The following is a 19,854-nucleotide window of genomic DNA, read 5'->3' as shown; positions in this document are numbered from 1 at the left end:
GCTACTTTTCTCACTCATTACAGCCCCAATGCAAGTGCACTGATCCTGATTACTGCTTTCATGAGAAACAAACCCAAGAGCATAAAAATCTAGTGGTTCAACTAATAGGCTTTAATGGAAAGCAAATATTTTATGCAGCTTTTTTCACCTACTCGTACCCTGGATGTACTGTCTGGAAAATCTTACTCTGGCTTTCTGTGTCACTCTTTGGGTTGATTCACCCTTGGCATCTCTGCCTGTTGCTACTACTCTCCTCCTCCTGCAAAATCTTCTTCTGAAAATTTGGAAATAGGAGGGGGAAGTCATTGGACCACAGCACCCTGGAGAGCTTTACAGGCACTTAAGTTGGTTTGGTTTGGCCCAACCCTGTCCCTTGGTCTACTGAGGTGATTCTGTGTGGACCAGCAAATTGCATAGGAAGAGCCCAGTTTTTTGTTCTTTTCCATAGCTGCAAAATCCTAAGAGGTCAGGGCCTCTGGGTGTAATCTAAATTCAGCAGTTTATTTAATTTAATACTGTATTTTCTTTCTGCATTGTACAGGCAATTACACTAAACATTTCATAAAAGAAACCAAACATAATTGAAATACATGAAAAAACTTGAAATAAATGGTGATCCTTCACTGTCACAAGCTTCTATTTGTTTCTGTGCATGGATGGAACTGCCAGTTAACCCCAAGGCAGAAGTCGCATCTGGAACTCAGCTTGATTTTGGAGGCTTTCCATTTCTTTTCCTAATCATCTGTGATGACAAAAAAGTAGAAATTCCCATTAGAGTTTCTGTAATCCATGTTAGCAAGCATTAATTTAACAGGATCAGGTGGTCTGATTAAATGTTGGTAAAGGAAAGTGTTATCTAGTTTCAGAGCAAAGAATTCTATGAATAGAGTGACATCACAATTGGATTTAAATACTCACCATTCCAGACCAAAGGCAAGTTATGGCAGGTGCTATAGTTTAGTTAGTTCCCTACACAAGAAAGCTTATAGTTCTGTTATGAAACTCAACTTCTGGTGCATTTCAAGCCAGTGAGACCCAGTCCCCACATCATTCCCTGTGACATTGATCTGTCACTCTGCTCATACTAAGAGCTATAGAAGGTGTAAAAAGTAAGGCAAGCTGTCATTGCATGTCATTAATGAATGAAAATGAGCAGAAAAAACACACTTCATATGTTTGCATTTGATGATAATAATGTGCACTCTTTTCCCGATAATGCACCCATTCAAATCACACTACTGCACATGCATGAATACTGCATGCAATTGTTTTTGTTTATTATGAGTTACTTCATATACCTCTTTTCAAATACAGTGTCAAGGGGGGCGGAGTTAAGATAGCTACACATACTGATCGCGGGTCGCGCTGTACGCTGTTTCTGTTATGCCTCAACTGTTATGCTGCATATGAAAAGGGAAGGTGTGGTTAAGTTCATGTCCTCCACCGAATTTCAACCCCTATGCAGCAAACCATCGAGCGGTATGTGTTTGGCACCTCTGTGAATGAACCTGGAGTTAGAGAGCCTACTACGCAGAAAGACAGAGGAGCATCCAAGAGTTTGGGCCTGGAATATTTTTTTCTCTCCCCCTGCCTGCTACACCCCCCCCCCCACCCCCATCATGCCCAGCAAGAGCAAAGGAAGGAGCAACAGTATTGCGACTGTGGAAATTGCTATCAGTGACCTGGAGGAGGAGGTTTGTCCTTGTGATAGAGTTGCTGGAGACCTCAGTGGCCTAATGCAATCTTTGGCCTTGAGTGGCGTGACGCTAAATGGCATCTGACAGATGCTGACCAGGTAGAGGCAATGTTGTCTAAGACTTCAGCAGATGTGTCAACTCTTGTGAGTAAAACTAACTCATTAACTACTAATATGGAAAATGTTAAAGTAGAGCTTATTACACAGATTCAACAAGTTAGGGAAAATGTGAAAAATATCAAGAAGTGACTGCTGCTTTGGTAAAGGATAAAGTGATGATACATAGAAAAATTGAACAATTGGAAAACTACATTAGGAGATTAAATTTACTTCTGTTACATTTTTCTAATCTGGAGGTATAGCTTCTTTGGATATATTGAAGAAATTCTTGGTTGAAGTTTTGAAGTATTTCTCAGAACATATTCCTCCTATAAATAAGATTTACTTCCTGCCTGTTTCCTCAAATAAGAATGGGAGCAAAACCTCGCAAGGAATGATTCAAAGGGAAGAACAGATAGAGAATAATGAGGTGAATGTGAGCAACTCAACAGCTTTCTTGGAAAATACCGCAATGGATGTACTAGAATGATATACTTTACTTGTGGCATTTATGTTTGAGCAAGATTTGAACTCCCTTCTTCGGTTGTATTTTAGAAAATCTCAGGAGTTGTTTTTTGGTCAGAAAGTTTGGATATTTCCAGACATTACAGACATATAAGAAAGGAGGAAAGCTTTTTTAGCACTGAAACAAGAAGAGAATTAGGAGGGTGAATAGCGAGTATGAAGCCCGTCCCTTAATGGGTGGATGAGCCAACTCACCTTTTTCCAGCACTCTGGATCTGACTGGGCCTTCTGGTGGGCAGGAAGGGAAGGTGAGCTTTCACCTGGGGTGTTCCCAGTGCAAGGGCGCCTGGTTAGCCCTTATTGGGCTGTTATGTTTTAAAATCTTTGCTGGCAGGAATCGTCTTCCTATGGAGATGCAACTCCCAAGGCATAGGATTATCAACGCCAATACAAGGCTGGCCCTCTGAGGACCAGGATAAATGAGAGAGTTTAGAACATGTTAATAGCCTTTTCTTAATCTTCTGAGATACTCCTATATTTTCTTTAATCCATACCTAAATAGCTAGTGGTCTGATAAAGAGAAAAAATAAATTTCTTCTTGTTTCAAGTATAGTCGTTTATTGTTTATTAATTTCAGATACCGCCTACCTTGCAAGCAAATTGAGGCAGTTTACATATACAAAAAAATCCAGGAAATAGAAAGGAATGCAATTAATAAAATAGGAAAGAACAATCACACAGAACATATATCCCCCAACTACAGTGTTCTAAACCTTATATACCACTTACATATAAAGCATAAAATTGAGGGGTCCTTTTACTAAGATGCAGTAAAAACTGGCTTATGGTAGTTCAAGCGCATCTTTTGGGCACATGCTGGGCCATTTTTTACCATGTCTAGGAAAAAGGGCCTTTTTTAAGGGGTCGGAAATGGGTGTGTACTAAAATTGAAACCAGCGTGTGTCCATTTTTGACCTGAGACCTTACCACCACCCATGAACCTAGTAGTAAGATCTCACGCACTACCCATGTGGTAAGCATGCAGCACACGCCAACTGCTGTTTACCTCCAGGTAAGCGGCCTGCAGTAGAAAATAGAAAATTATTTTCTACCGCAGGATTTGGTGCATGCCAAATTCAGAATTACCGCCCGGCTCATGTGCTAGCTGGGAAGTAGTGCCAATGTGGCGTGCACTGTATGCACAAAGGCCTTCCCACATCTTTGTAAAAGGACCCCTGAATCATCCAAATTCCAAGTGTTGGAGTCGGTGGCGTAGCTAAGTGGGGCCACGGGGGCCTGGGGCCCCGTAGATTTGGCCCTGGATCCCCCTGCCGACGACCCTCTCGACACCCCCTCCCGCCACCAACCCGCCGTCGCCTACCTTTGCTGGCGGGGGACCCCAACCCCCGCCAGCCGAGGTCCTCTTCTTCCAGTGCAAGGCTTCGTTCTGTTTCTGAGTCTGGCGTCCTGCAGGATGGGGAGGGTTGGCGGTGGGAGGGGGGTCGAGAGGGTCATCGGCAGGGGGGGGGGTCAAAGTTGTTGTTGTTGGTGGTGGTGGTGGCAGCGGCGGCGGCGGCACCAGAGGGGGGGGGGGCTAAAATGTGCCCCCTCACATCGGGCTCTAGACCTCCCTCCTGCCGAAGTCTGGCTACGCCCTTGGTTGGAGTTATACCTTGTTATTATATACTCTGTTTTTGTAAATAAGTTAATGCTTGTTGAAATTTTCTTCAAAAAATTTAGAAATAAAGAATTTTTTAAAATACAGTATCAAAGCACTTTGCAAACAAATTTAGCAACTGATACATGAGTGGTTTGACAGTAACCAAAATCGGACAACATAACAGTGACAGAAACAGCAAGAAGGGAAATGAATAGCACATCAATTTGTCTTCTTTTAGACATTTGAGCAAAAAAAAAAAAAGGTACACATAAAGGATAAGGTTACAAATTAGGCATCTATCCCTACCAAGACAGCCCCAATCTATTTTATTTATTTATTTTATTAGGATTTATTTACCGCCTTTTTGAAGGAATTCACTCAAGACGGTGTACAGTAAGAATAGATCAATGTCCCAGAGCTTCAAAAGGGAAATTGTGCATGAGTGCAGTATTGAGAAAAGAGTGTGCACTTTTCTCGATAAGATGCCCCCTGATGGCATATAAATAAGACACTACCATTTACATGCCAAATACACATGTAAAGGATGAGACTACTGGCACATATGTGTGTATATAAATGCTAACATTCCACCTAAGCTTTGTTCTGTAAATTTGCACATATCTATACATAGCACATATTTTACAGGCAGACAAACAAATGGCAGAGTCTAGATGTGTATCTCTAGCATTTAGGTGTGCGCATTTATACCAGCTCCATGACTGGCATTAAATGCTTATGCCTAACCGCATACATGTGTGCATACCTGGTTATTCTAATATTCTATAAAAGAAAGTAGATGCACTAAAAATCCCAAATCCCAATAAATAAATATTAGAGGATTGTCCTCTTAAAGCTTAGCCAGCTCTCGGATCTTTATATATTCAACTGAAGCTATTTATAATTTAGATAGATGGGGGTGGAATTATTATGTTTGTGTTGGGTTTAATTGTAACTTGCTTCCCACTCTAGTTGTGTGAGTCATTTCCTCAAATAAGATAGATATAGCCTTAGCCTGTTTTTCATGGCATTAGCTGACTTTGCAGCCTGTACTGAGTGATGAGAGCAAGTCAGCAACTTGTAGGGTGTTCAGCTGCTGGGCATGCCAGGCATTCTTTGCACAGTAACTCTTTCTTGTCCAGACTGTTGCTAACCTTGTTTCCTTTTCCTGGGAGTTTGTCACAGCCCTAGCACTGATCTATGCAAAGCTTCCAGAGTTCTGCACATCTGAGACCAGCAACCATAGGAGAGGGGATGTGAGCTTGCAACCCTTTAACTGCAAAGCAGGAACTCCAGCACTGAACTAAAGCAGTAGCTTCCACAACCAAGGAAATAGCGGATCCCTGGAAGGTTTATTGCATAAGAAAGTGTTGCTATACAGACCAAAGGTCCATCAAGCCCAGTATACTGTTTCTAACAGTGGCAAGTCCAGGACACAAGTACTTGACAAGATCTCAGAACAATAAAACAGACTTTGTACTGCCTATCCTAGAAATAAACAGTGGATTTTCCCAAGGTCCATCTTAATAATGGTTTTTGGAATTTTCTTTTAGGAAATTATCCAACCCTTTTTTAAACCCTGATAAGCTAACTGCTTTATCACATTCTCTGGCAATGAATTCCAGAGTTTAATTACATGTTGAGTGAAGAAATATTTTCTCTGGTTTATTTTAAATTTACTACTTAGTAGCTTCATTACATGCCCCTATTCTTAGTATTTTTGGAAACAGTAAACAAGTGATTTACCTCTACCAATTCCACTCATATAAGTACATAAGTATTGCCACACTGGGGCAGACCAAAGGTCCATCAAGCCCAGTATCCTGTTTCCAACAGTGGCCAATCCAGGTCACACAAGGTTTATGGACTTTTCCTTTAGGAAGCCATCCAGACCCTTTTAAACCCCGCTAAGCTAACCGCCTTTACTACATTCTCTGGCAATGAATTCAAGAGTTTAATTACACGTTGAGTGAAGAAATATTTTCTCCAATTCATATTAAATTTACTACTTTGTAGCTTCATTGCATGCCACTCAGTATTTTATCGATCTCTATCATATCTCCTCTCAGTCGGCTCTTCTCCAAGCTGAAGAGCCTTAGCTGCTTTAGCCTTTCCTCATAGGGAAGTCATCCCATCTCATTTATTTTCATCACCCATCTCTGTACCTTTTCAAATTCAGCTACATATATTTTTTGAGATGCGATGACCAGAATTACACACAATATTTGAGGTGGGGTTGCACCATGCAGCGATGCAATGGTATTATAACATTCTCATTTTAGTTTTTCATTCCTTTCCTAATAATTCCTAATATTCTATTTGCTTTCATAGCCGCTGCTGCACACTGAGCAGGGGGCTTCAACGTATCATCAATGATGACACCTAGATCCTTTTTCTGGGCAGTGACTCCTAATGTGGAATAGTTTAGGTTCCTCTTTCCCACTTTGCACTTGCTCACATTAAACGTCATCTGCCATTTGGATGCCCAGTCTCCTAAGGTCCTCTTGCAATTTTTCACAATCCTGTTGTGATTTAATAACTTTGTGAAATCAGCAAATTTAGGTGCCTTTTTACTAAGCCACTTAAGCATCTACGCATGCCCAACGCGTGCCAAAATAGAGTTACCATCTGGCTACCGCAAGGCTCTTGCAGTAATTTCATTTTTGGAGCATGTCAGAAATGCACGTCCAAAAAATAATTTTTATTTTCGGATGCGTGTATTGGTCGCGTGCCACGTGGCATTTGATGCATGCAGGTCATTACCGCCTGGTTACCACGTGAGACTTTACTTCTAGGTCAATGGCTGGCAGTAAGGTCTCAGACCCAAAATGGACATGCGGCAATTTTCATTTTGCCGCACGTCCATTTTTGGCAAAAATTTTAAAAAGGCATTTAAAAATGATTCTGCGCGTGCCCAAAACACGCGTCTACACTACCGCAGGCCAGTTTTCAGTGCGCCTTTGTAAAAGGACCCCTTAAGCAAATACCTCACTAGTTATTCTCATCTCTAGATCATTTATAAATATTACGTTAAAAAGCAGCGGTCCCAGCAAAGAACCCTGGGGAACCCCACTATTTACTTTTCTCCATTGAGATTACTGACCATTTAATCCTACTCTCTCTTTTCTATATTTTAACCAGTTTTTAATCCACAATAGAACATGTTCCTGGGAGCATTTTATGAAGTCCACGGCAGTGCCCCCTAGGGTGCCCGGCTGGTGTCCTGGCATGTGAGGGGGACCAGAGCACTACAAATGCTGGCTTCTCCCATGAGGAGCATTTGGTTGTTTCTGAGATGGGTATCCTCGGTTTCCATTATCGCCGAAAATCAGAAATGACCATCTCTAAGGATGACCAAAATTTCAAGATTTGGGCGTCCCCGACTGTATTATCGAAATGAAAGATGGACGTCCATCTTGTTTCGATAATACGGGTTTCCCCGCCCCTCCATCGGGACGTTTTGCGAGGACGTCCTGAACAAAACTTGGGTATCCCTTTCGATTATGCCCCTCTTTGTCTCATTAATCCATGTTTATATATATGCTCTGCAATTTTGTTCTTTATAGTAGTATCTACCATTTTGCTCAGCATCAACATCATGCTTACCATTCTATAATTTTCTGGATCAACTTTGGAACCCTTTTTAAAAATTGGTGTTTGGCCACTGTCTAATCTTCCGGTACCATGCTTTATTTTAAAGATGAATTACATATTACTAACAATAGCTCTGCAAGTTCTTTTTTCAGTTCTGTCAGCACTCTGGCATAGGATGTGCCTGGTGCATGGTAAAGTTGTGGGTTACAGAGCAACCCCTGTGCAGCACATTCAATATGGCATTTTAAAAATAGTCAGACTCTTGCTGACTCCAGATTTTCTATCAGTTACAACTAGTTGGTGCTGGGGTTGCTGCACAGAAAGCATATGGTAGGGCCACTGTACAGTGGTCTGACTACAAAGGGCCTGCACCAGCTCCAGTTGATTTAGAATGCTGCAGCAAGACTCATAGAAGGTTGCAAGCGACATGACCACATCACACCATTTTTGCAAAAACTTCACTGGCTACCAGTACAATAGAGGGCTAAATTTAAAACTCTATGTCTGATCTTCAAGGCCCTTAAAGGAAATGGCCCTGAGTACTTGAAGAATAGGATGATCCTCTACACACCTTCAAGGACACTAAGGTCCTCTCAAGGACTATCACTAACCACACCCTCTCCAAAAGACATTACACAATGTAATACCCACAAGCAAGCCTTCTCCAGAGTAGCCCCCACACTCTAGAATGCACTCCCTGAAAGGCTTCGCTTAACACAAGACTATCTCTACTTCAGGAAGCAGGTGAAAGCTTGGTTCGTCAACCAGGCCTTTAATGGAAGAAGTAACTAACTTGTTAGTCTCTCTCACACACACAAGGAGTGACAGGGGCTCCACATACTGCAGCAGGACATGTTTATCTACTCCTACCCTAGCTGAGATAATATTTAACCATCTCTCTGACCTCATGTGCACCTTTGTTTAAATTAGTTACGTTACTTTCTAACTTCTCTTACTCTCATACCTATCTATATGTTTCATCTTTGCTTATACCCTACAATGTCAACTAAAATGTTCTATGACGTATTGTGTTGACATTGTAAGTAGTATACCATGCCATGCTTTGTATTGTTATTTGAATATATTTACTGCTATAATTGTCTATTGCTCTTGTTTGATTTATTCTTATTGTACACATCCTTGAGTGAATTCCTTCAAAAAGGTGGTAAATAAATCCTAATAAATATTCATTGTTGCACAATGGTGATATCTAGTGGATAGACTTGGGATGCAGGTCCGCTAAGTGAGAAGATATGATTGTTTTTGGTTTCCCTAGAAGAAGCAGGGGAGGAGACAGAAATCTGCATATTTAGGAAGCTAATGATTACTGGGCTACAGATGCTAGTGGCTAGGTGGAGAGTGGTGGAAGCAGTGCATTTTTTCTAGCGAAAAATGTGCCAGTACTCAAATGTCAGGCCACCCTTCAGGGTTGGGGTGATTACTGAGGGACCAACCCCACTATAGCCAGCCCCCCTGCAACCAGTCATAGAATCTATGACAAGGCAGAATTGTTGTGTATAGCCTGAGCTCTTTCATTAAAACTTGGGGACCATGGGTCAATTTTAGCAGGCAATGAAAAAGGTGCTGGTACCCCCAAGTACCCCCTCAAAAAAAGCCCTGGGTGGAAATGCCATGTGTGATCAGTGGCGTTCCTAGGGCGGCTGACACCCAGGGCGGATCGCCAATGCGCCCCCCCCCCGGCGAAAGGACACCCCCCGGGTGCATTTTTACCTGCTGGGGGGGGGGGGGTGCTGCGCGCTTGTCGGCTTCGCTCGTTCCATGCTCCTTCTGCCCCAGAACAGGAAGTAACCTGTTCCGGGGCAGAATGAGCACAGAAAGAGCGGCGCCGACAGGTGCGTGGCACCCCCCCTGCGGCGTGCACCCGGGGTGCACCGCACCCACCACCCCCCCCTAGGAATGCCACTGTGTGTGAGTGATTAGTGGGTGGAGGTACGGTAGTTAAGGGAAATGGAGTTACTGCCAGCAAAAGTGCAGAAGAACTGAGGATAAGACTGGGAATCAGTGGAAGCCTGTGTCTAAAATACTGTATGGAAAGTGCCTATGTTGAGTTATTTATGCACCTTGGTAGGGGAAGGGGGAAGGGAAGAAAGGATGGTGATGGAAGGGTAAGTCTGGGGGAAAGCTGAGGGAAGGATTGTTTGGAACTTGAAAGCCTTATATGTTAATGTACTGTGTTGTACTTGTTATTTAAAGTTTAAAAGTTCAATTGAAAATAAGTTCTAAGGAAAAAATCCCAGCTAAAGGGGGAGGAACATGAAATCTGATCTAATCTAATGTGGTACTTGTTCACTGCACAGATCCCAACTGGTGATTCTAGGCAGTTTACTATATAAGAGACCCAAAAAACAGCATATGGGGAATTATAGCAATCACAATATATTAGCTAAAGAGCAAGAATTAATAGAATTACAATTAAAATAAAATTTTTAGGCCTTATCAAATAAAAAGTTTTCAATTTCCTTCAAAACTGAAGTTAATTAGATTCCGTTCCGATACACTGCAGTAAATAATTCCGTATAGAGATATCAGGGAAAGAAAACATTAGATCTAATTGACATTTATATTATAAAGCTTTAACAATAAGATACCTTTGTAAAATGTGTTAAATACCTGAGATTTAAAAAAATGAACGAAAGAAGAGTTGGACTAAGAGATCCAGTAAATTAGTATGTAATATATGAAAAAAAGTGCATGCAATTTTGAAAGATAGTTTGAGATTTTAAGAGAAGCCAATGTGAAGGTACCCAGAAATGTTATCTTATTTCTTGACCCAGAAAATCAACTGAACTGTTTTTTATATCGGCTGGAGTTTTGTAAAGCGCATAGAATTTAATCCCATATACTACTACTACTTAACACTTCTATAGCGCTACAAGGCATACGCAGCGCTGTACACCATACACGTAAAGACAGTCCCTTCTCAAAGAGCTTACAATCTAAATAGGACAGACAAACAGACAGAACAATTAAGAGGTAAGGGAATTAAAGAGGTGGGTGTTGTAGGCGTGCAAACGTTTTAGCGCACGCTAATGTGAATGGGTGTCTCTATCGCTAGCATGCACAAAAGGTTTGCGTATCTACAGCACGGCTTAGTAAACGTCCCCAAATGTCATACTGCTATAAAATGATGTTTTATCCTCACTTGAAGATTTCCTTATCTCTGTAATCATTGTCAGTAGCAAGGTTTCATTGTTATGTCTAACTGTAAAGCCAAATTGTGAATTATATAAACACTATAATCTATCTATACATTCAGATAATTTCGTACATATACATGTTCCCAAAAGGTTATTGCATAATAGTATGCCCGCAATTGGTCTGAAATTAGAAGGAGAAGATAAATCTGAACCCACGGATTTAGGTATGGGAGTAAGTGCTATATAATTAGCTCCAAGAGTTTATTAAAAACAGAACTAACCATGAAATAATTGAAACTGGAGGATTAGAAAATAAATGATCAAATATACAATGTGAAGAAGAAAGTTTCCGTAACATGGAAGACACATCATTTGGAGTGATGGAGACAAATGTATCCAACAGTTACTTCACTCTAATTTCTGAACTGGTTTCATCCTGGAACAAGAAAGCATAGGAAGAAGGCAGCTGGCCCTATCACTAGTCATATAGGCATCCACTTAGGGCAACAAAGTTCAAAGGATGGCGGTGCAGCAGGACAGGACCTGCTCTTGCCCCTCCTTTGCTGTTGCTGCCACCACCCTACCTCTGCCCGTGAGCTCTGAAACCCTGAAAAACAGTGTAGACAGCACAAGGCTGGCATACTTAAGACACCTGCCTCCTCCCCCCCCCCCCCTCTGATGTCCTGCTGGAGGGGGAGGGATCCAGCAGTGCTTGAGTGTGTGACTGTGGGCCTTTGTCCGCTGCATCCTGATTTATAGAACTTCAAGGCAGCCAGGCAGAGGTATTGAGGTAAAGTGCCGGTGGCCTTGGGTGACAAAGTACAGGGACGATGCTTGACATGAGCGGAGTGAAGAAAAGTGGAGATTCTGGATACAGGAGGATAGGAAGAGAATGGGAGCTTTTGGGCACCTAGCGAGGGGTAGGGAAAGGGAGGGGAGATGCTGGACACAAAGACATGTGAAGAGAAGGGCCGATGCTAGACATGGGGTGTGAATAGAAGGGGAGATGCTGGGCACCTAGTGAGGGGTAGGGAGGGGAAAAGGAGCAGAACATAACCAGGTTTTGATGTCTGGGGGAGCAGATCTTTCGTAAAATAGGTGCCAGTGCGAGGCTGAAGGGCTGATCCGCATAGGCACAGTTTCATTCAAAATCAGTATGGGGGAACAGCCACTACCCTTGCACCCCTCCTCCCCCAGCTATACCTCTGAAGGGGTGATGCGGGGCATCTGGGTGGCTAGGAAGGGCACTTGAGATGCTGGACGTTGTGGGGGTTGTGTAAGGAAGGGAAGGGGAGATACTGGACTAACTGAGGTGAGGGGTACATAGCTCAAAGTTTGCCTAGGGCATCATATACCCTTGGGCTGGCCCTGGATGTAGTGAAAAGGGATACACTCAGGAGTGCTAATTTTCCCATTAGCACATGAACCCCTACTGCCACCCATTTTGTAGACAGTAAGGGTTCACATGACATTGTGGGGGTTGTGTAAGGAAGGAAGTATTAAAGTTTTTATTTTTTTTTTGTGTGCTGCTAATGGTTTATGGTTTCTGCTTTGTGCTGAAGGACATCAGCACCCTCTGGTGGCTGAGAAACTAGTGCTTTTCATTGCCCATTCTCCCTAAAATCCACATAAAACACAGACCCGATGTTCCCCTTCAACCGCAGTTTTTCCTCTTGCTCACCATAAAACAGATCCCTCTCTTTTCCAAAGCACTTACCAGATTCAACATTGACAGTTATACATTGAGGCATATTTTCAAAGCACTTAGACTTATTAAATAACATAGGGGCTCATTTTCAAAAGAGAAAAACATCCAAAATGTGGCATAAATCATATATTTCTCACAAAAATATCCAAATTGGTATTTTTGAACCAATTATTAGATTTTTTTTTCTATGAAGTCCGTCACAAGGGGGCATGTCAGGGGTGTGTTAAGGGCAGGATCTGGGCGTTCCTAACACTTGAATGTTTTTCTGCCATAATGGAACAAAACGAAAACATCCAGGGCTATAAGTTGGATGTTTTGGTCTAGACCTGTTTTATTAATGAATAAGCCACAAAAAAGTGTCCTTAAATGACCACTGGAGAGAATCAGGGATCACCTCCCATTCCTCCCCCAGTGGTAACTAATCCCCTCCCACCCCCCAAAAATGTGATTAAAAACATTACTTACCAGCCTCTATGCCAACCTCAGGTCCATTACAACAGCAAGCAGGTCCCTGGAGTAGTCTACAGTGGGTGTAGACAGGTGGACACAGACCCATACATTCCCCTACTTGTTACACTTGTGGTGGAAACTGAGCCCTCCAAAACTCATCATAAACCCAATGTACCCACATGTAGGTGCCTTTTCACCCATAAGGACTATTGTAGTGATGTCAAGTTGGGGGTAGTGGGTTTTGAGGAGGTTTGGGTGGGCTCAGCAGACATGATAAGCAAGCAATGGTGAGGTGTGTACCTGGAGGCATTTGTTTGAAGTTCACTGCAGAATCCCTAGGGTGCCCCACTGCTCTCCTGGGATGTCCCTGTGGCCAGTCTGTTATGAATGCTGGCTCCTCGTACATCCTAATGGCTTGATTTTGTGCATTTTTCACTTGGAAGGGCTTTTTCTTTCTTTTTTTTCAAAAATAGATAAATGGATAAATACACAGAGCACAAAAACATCTAGCAAATAACCATTTTCAAAAAAAAAAAAGATACGTGTTTTTCTGTTTTGAAAATGGCTATATTCCCCACTTGAATTTTGGACATTTTTAGCAAAACATTCAAAGTTGGTCTTAGACATGATATCGAAAATGCCCCTCATAGTAATCTATGGAACATTGTAAGTCTAAGTGCTTTGAAAATGAGTCCCTATCAGGCTTATTTTCGAAAGAGAAGGGCGCCCATCTTTCGACACACATCAGGAGATGGGCGTCCTTCTTTCAGGGTCGCCCAAATCAGCAAAATCAAAAGCCGATTTTGGACATTCCCAACTGCTTCCCATCGCGGGGACGACCAAAGTTCCTGGGGGCGTGTCGGAGGCGTAGCGAAGGCGAGACTGGGGCGTGCCTAACAGATGGGCGTCCTCAAACAATAGTGGAAAAAAGAAGGGCATCCCTGACGAACACTTGGCCGACTTCACTTGGTCCTTTTTTTTTTTAACGACCAAGCCACAAAAATGTGCCCTAAATGACCAGATGACCACCGGAGGGAATTGGGGATGACCTCCCCTGACTCCCCCAGTGGTCACTAACCACCTCCCACCCTGAAAAAAACAACTTTAAAAACTTTTGTCTTTTTTTTAGAGTATGGGTGAAGGACGTCCTTCGCTATGCCTCCATCCCTGCAATGGCAGTTGAGGATGTCCAAAATGTGGATGTTTCTATGAGAAGGACATCCATGCCTTTGCTATTCCTCTGACACCCCATTTATTTATTTGGATTTTGGATCACAAGTAGCAGCAGTGTGATTTGCACCGTCCACCTCTGGATTGCAAGACCAGTGCTCTAACCACTAGGCCACTCCTCTCCACTCCACTCCCTTGAAATTTGGCTGTCCCTGTGGGGTGGGGGGGGGCAGTATGGAGGTCCCTTGGGGGGGGGGGGGAAGGTATGTGTGTGTCAGCGGAGGCATAACGAATAACGAAGGCATGGACGTCCTACTTTCAAACATTTTGGATGTCCTCAACTGCCCCCCCCCCCCCCCCACACAGGGACAGCCAAATTTCAAGGGAGTGGAGGAGTGGCCTAGTGGTTAGAACACTGGTCTTGCAATCCAGGCTGGTTCAAATCCACTGCTGCTACTTGTGATCCAAAATCCAAATAAGTGAATAAAGGGGGTGTCAGAGGCATAGCAAAGGCATGGACATCCTTCTCACAGAAAAATCCACATTTTGAACATCCTCAACTGCCATCGCAGGGACGGAGGCATAGCGAAGGATGTCCTTCACCCATACTCTAAAAAAAAGACAAAAGTTTTTAAAGTTGTTTTTTTCAGGGTGGGAGGTGGTTAGTGACCACTGAATGCCTTTTTCCGTTCAGTTAGTGCATCAGTTAGTCCACTGCAGTGCCCCCTAGGGTGCCCAGTTGGTGTCCTGGCATGCCAGGGGGACCAGTGCACTATGAATGCTGGCTCCTCCCATGACCAAATGACTTGGATTTGGTCGTTTTTAAGATAGGCATTGGTTTCCATTATCGTCAAAAACCGGGGACAACCATCTCTAAGATTGACCTAAATGTTGAGATTTGGGCGTCCCCGACTGTATTATCGAAACGAAAGATGGACGCCCATCTTGTTTCGATAATACAGGTTTCCCAGCCCCTTCGCGGGGACATCCTGCGAGGATGCCCTCAGGAAAACTTGGGCGCCCTGTTCGATTACGCCCCTCTTAGTCTGTTACACTATTATCTTCATTCCAATAGAAGGTGGACAGACAGAATTATGCATTTTGATAGCTCTTAAATTAGCAGGAGTAATTTGGAAAAGGTTCTGATGAAGAACAGCACAGTAGGATCTTGATTTCTGCAGATTTATAGTGGAGAGATTGATTACATAATAGGAGATTTCATTGTACTTTAACAGAGAAAAATCAGGAAAGAAAAAATAATTTGGAAGCTGTCACAACTGGAACCACAAAGAAAAAAATGGGTCATACTGTTTTTAAACAAGACAAAACAAAAAGAAAAAAACACTTTTATTAAAACACTGAAACACTGTTACTCTTTTCTGGGTAACGACTGCTGCAGAGAAAAGAAACCCCTGACCTCCCCGTTCCATCTTCATGAAATAACCACTAGTTTGGCAATTTTGACCACAAAATTGGGCAGATGTAAGCTGAAAGTCACAGACAGCTCTATGTAAGTACCAGAGGCATTTTGTTGTCCCAAAGTGCCTGATAACAGAGTAGAACCCATGCCCTTTTTCAGTAGTGCTGTTGTTGGAAATGGAATCAGAGTTTTGAAGCAGATGGCAGAAAGACACAAAAGGTTGCACAGGTCAATCAGCGTCCCCTGTGGCTTCATACTTGCCGAATTGTCCGAGCTCTTTTTTAATTTTTTGGAAGGTTGGTCTTTTGCTTGGCTCTGTTTTCCAGCACTCACTCATGATCTTGTATATCATGTTAGGGCAGTTTGAAGGTTGAGGCATCCGATACCCTCGTGAGACTTCGGCTGAAGCCTCAGCATTGTCCATCCCTATGAAATAATATGGAATGCACATTAGGAAAGCAAATGGTAGGAAGAAAAATCATCTTTACTAGTGCATTAAGTATAATTTTTCAAATTTTATTGATCACCTCTGGAGTCATAGCATCCAATCACAGATTCCCTACACCCCTTCCCGTGCACTCCGCTCCATGGATAAATCCTTTTTATCTGTTCCCTTCTCCACTACTGCCAACTCTAGACTTCGCGCCTTCTGTCTTGCTGCACCCTATGCCTGGAATAAACTTCCTGAGCCCCTACGTCTTGCCCCATCCTTGGCCACCTTTAAACCTAGACTGAAAGCCCACCTCTTTAACATTGCTTTTGACTCGTAACCACTTGTAACCTCTCGCCTCCACCTACCCTCCTCTCCTCTCCTCCTTCCTGTACACATTAATTGATTTGATTTGCTTACTTTATTTTTTGTCTATTAGATTGTAAGCTCTTTGAGCAGGGACTGTCTTTCTTCTATGTTTGTGCAGCGCTGCGTACGCCTTGTAGCGCTATAGAAATGCTAAATAGTAGTAGTAGTAGTAATTTGCATCATATCAGTTTATTACATCTCAGATCACATTCAAATGTGGCAAAAGTATTCTCATGATATTGTGTTATTGTATCTACTGGTTCCATTTGTTAGCTAACATTTTTCTAGTAGTTGTCCTGGTTCTGGAGAAAGCAGGAGGACTTGCAGGTTGTGACACTGTACAGCAGCCAATAGAAAGATGGTAGACCTGACCTCTTCACATTCTCCAATATCTATTTCCTTACATAAGAATATAAACCTTGCCACAGTGGGTCAGACCAAAGGTCCATCAAGCCCAGTATCCTGTTTCAAACAGTGGCCAATCCAGGCCACAAGTATCTGGCAATATACCATAAAAATGAAATAGATTTTTTGCTGCTTATAAAAAAAAATTGTGAATTTTTCCCATCTTAATAATGGCTTATGGATTTTTCTTTTAGGAAATTATCCAAACTTTTTAAACCCCTGCTAAGCTAGCTGCTTTTACCATATTCTCTGGCAATGAATTCCAGAGTTTAATTACATGTTGAGTAAAGAAATATTTTAAGTACATAAGTACATAAGTAGTGCCATACTGGGAAAGACCAAAGGTCCATCTAGCCCAGCATCCTGTCACCGACAGTGGCCAATCCAGGTCAAGGGCACCTGGCACGCTCCCCAAACGTAAAAACATTCCAGACAAGTTATACCTAAAAATGAGGAATTTTTCCAAGTCCATTTAATAGCGGTCTATGGACTTGTCCTTTAGGAATCTATCTAACCCCTTTTTAAACTCCGTCAAGCTAACCGCCCGTACCACGTTCTCCGGCAATGAATTCCAGAGTCTAATTACACGTTGGGTGAAGAAAAATTTTCTCCGATTCGTTTTAAATTTACCACACTGTAGCTTCAACTCATGCCCTCTAGTCCTAGTATTTTTGGATAGCGTGAACAGTCGCTTCACATCCACCCGATCCATTCCACTCATTATTTTATACACTTCTATCATATCTCCCCTCAGCCGTCTCTTCTCCAAGCTGAAAAGCCCTAGCCTTCTCAGCCTCTCTTCATAGGAAAGTCATCCCATCCCCACTATCATTTTCGTCGCCCTTCGCTGTACCTTTTCCAATTCTACTATATCTTTTTTGAGATACGGAGACCAGTACTGAACACAATACTCCAGGTGCGGTCGCACCATGGAGCGATACAACGGCATTATAACATCCGCACACCTGGACTCCATACCCTTCCTAATAACACCCAACATTCTATTCGCTTTCCTAGCCGCAGCAGCACACTGAGCAGAAGGTTTCAGCGTATCATCGACGACGACACCCAGATCCCTTTCTTGATCCGTAACTCCTAACGCGGAACCTTGCAAGACGTAGCTATAATTCGGGTTCCTCTTACCCACATGCATCACTTTGCACTTGTCAACATTGAACTTCATCTGCCACTTGCACGCCCATTCTCCCAGTCTCGCAAGGTCCTCCTGTAATCGTTCACATTCCTCCTGCGACTTGACGACCCTGAATAATTTTGTGTCATCGGCGAATTTAATTACCTCACTAGTTATTCCCATCTCTAGGTCATTTATAAATACATTAAAAAGCAACGGACCCAGCACAGACCCCTGCGGGACCCCACTAACTACCCTCCTCCACTGAGAATACTGGCCACGCAATCCTACTCTCTGCTTCCTATCTTTCAACCAGTTCTTAATCCATAATAATACCCTACCTCCGATTCCATGACTCTGCAATTTCTTCAGGAGTCTTTCGTGCGGCACTTTGTCAAACGCCTTCTGAAAATCCAGATATACAATATCAACCGGCTCCCCATTGTCCACATGTTTGCTTACCCCCTCAAAAAATGCATTAGATTGGTGAGGCAAGACTTCCCTTCACTAAATCCGTGCTGACTTTGTCTCATCAGTCCATGTTTTTGTATATGCTCTGCAATTTTATTCTTAATAATAGCCTCCACCATCTTGCCCGGCACCGACGTCAGACTCGCCGGTCTATAATTTCCCGGATCTCCTCTGGAACCCTTCTTAAAAATCGGAGTAACATTGGCTACCCTCCAGTCTTCCGGTACTACACTCGATTTTAGGGACAGATTGCATATTTCTAACAGTAGCTCCGCAAGTTCATTTTTTAGTTCTATTAATACTCTGGGATGAATACCATCAGGTCCCGGTGATTTACTACTCTTCAGCTTGCTGAACTGACCCATTACATCCTCCAAGGTTACAGAGAATTTGTTTAGTTTCTCCGACTCCCCCGCTTCAAATATTCTTTCCGGCACCGGTGTCCCCCCCAAATCCTCCTCGGTGAAGACCGAAGCAAAGAATTCATTTAATTTCTCCGCTACGGCTTTGTCCTCCTTGATCGCCCCTTTAACACCATTTTCGTCCAGCGGCCCAACCGACTCTTTGGCCGGTTTCCTGCTTTTAATGTATCTAAAAAAATTTTTACTATGTATTTTTGCTTCCAACGCTAATTTCTTCTCAAAGTCCTTTTTTGCCCTCCTTATCTCCGCTTTGCATTTGGCTTGGCATTCCTTATGATCTATCCTGTTACTTTCAGTTGGTTCTCTTCTCCACTTTCTGAAGGATTGTTTTTTGGCTCTAATGATTTCCTTTATCTTACTGTTTAGCCACGCCGGCTGACGTTTAGTCTTTTTTCCCTTTTTTCTAATACGTGGAATATATTTGTCCTGAACCTCCAGGATGGTGTTTTTAAACAGCATCCACGCCTGATGCAAGTTTTTTACTCTGCGAGCTGCTCCTTTCAGTCTTTTTTCACCATTTTTCTCATTTTGTCGTAATCACCTTTTCTATAGTTAAACGCTAGCGTACTTGATTTCCTAGTTTCACTTCCTTCAATGCCAATATCAAAACCGATCATATTATGATCACTGTTATCAAGCGGCCCTCGTATCGTTACCCCCCTGCACTAGATCATGAGCACCACTAAGGACTAAGTCTAGTATTTTTCCTTCTCTTGTCGGCTCCTGAACTAGCTGTTCCATGAAGCTGTCCTTGATTTCATCAAGAAATCTTATGTCCTTTACGTGTACAGATGTTACATTAACCCAGTCTATATGCGGGTAATTGAAATCCCCCATTATTATTGTGTTGCCCAGTTTGTTTGCGTCCCTGATTTCCTTTAACATTTCCGCATCCGTCTGTTCGTCCTGGCCAGGCGGACGGTAGTACACTCCTATCACTATCCTTTTCCCCTTTGCACATGGAATTTCAATCCACAGTGATTCCAAGGAGTGTTTTGCTTCCTGCAGAATTTTCAATCTATTTGATTCAAGGCTCTCGTTAATATACAATGCTACCCCTCCACCAATCCGATTCACCCTATCACTACGATATAATTTGTACCCCGGTATGACAGTGTCCCACTGGTTATCCTCCTTCCACCAGGTCTCAGAGATGCCTATTATATCTAATTTTTCATTTAGTGCAATATATTCTAACTCCCCCATCT

The 19,854-nt window shown here is 42.7% G+C and overlaps 1 protein-coding gene across 2 annotated transcripts in view; it reads right to left on the bottom strand.

Annotated features, from left to right (window-relative positions):
• Positions 1-521: 521 nt before the first annotated feature.
• PTK6 (protein tyrosine kinase 6) overlaps positions 522-19,854 on the bottom strand; it is a 56,179-nt gene continuing 36,846 nt past the window's right edge. Inside the window, exons 8-9 of one of the 2 annotated variants that reach the window (XM_030212172.1) lie at positions 15,679-15,843; positions 522-742 (exon numbers count right to left, since the gene is read on the bottom strand). In XM_030212172.1, coding sequence (XP_030068032.1) covers positions 735-742; positions 15,679-15,843 — 173 coding nt within the window. In that variant the 3' untranslated portion in view covers positions 522-734. Of the gene's footprint in view, positions 743-15,035; positions 15,844-19,854 lie in introns of those variants that run through there. The other variant, XM_030212171.1, reaches the window with a different exon arrangement.

The sequence above is a fragment of the Microcaecilia unicolor genome, chromosome 8 (genome assembly GCF_901765095.1).
Source record: "Microcaecilia unicolor chromosome 8, aMicUni1.1, whole genome shotgun sequence".
Classification (NCBI taxonomy): Eukaryota; Metazoa; Chordata; class Amphibia; order Gymnophiona; family Siphonopidae; genus Microcaecilia; species Microcaecilia unicolor.
Note: the sequence above shows the minus strand (reverse complement) of the source record. Positions and strands in the feature narration are given on the sequence as shown.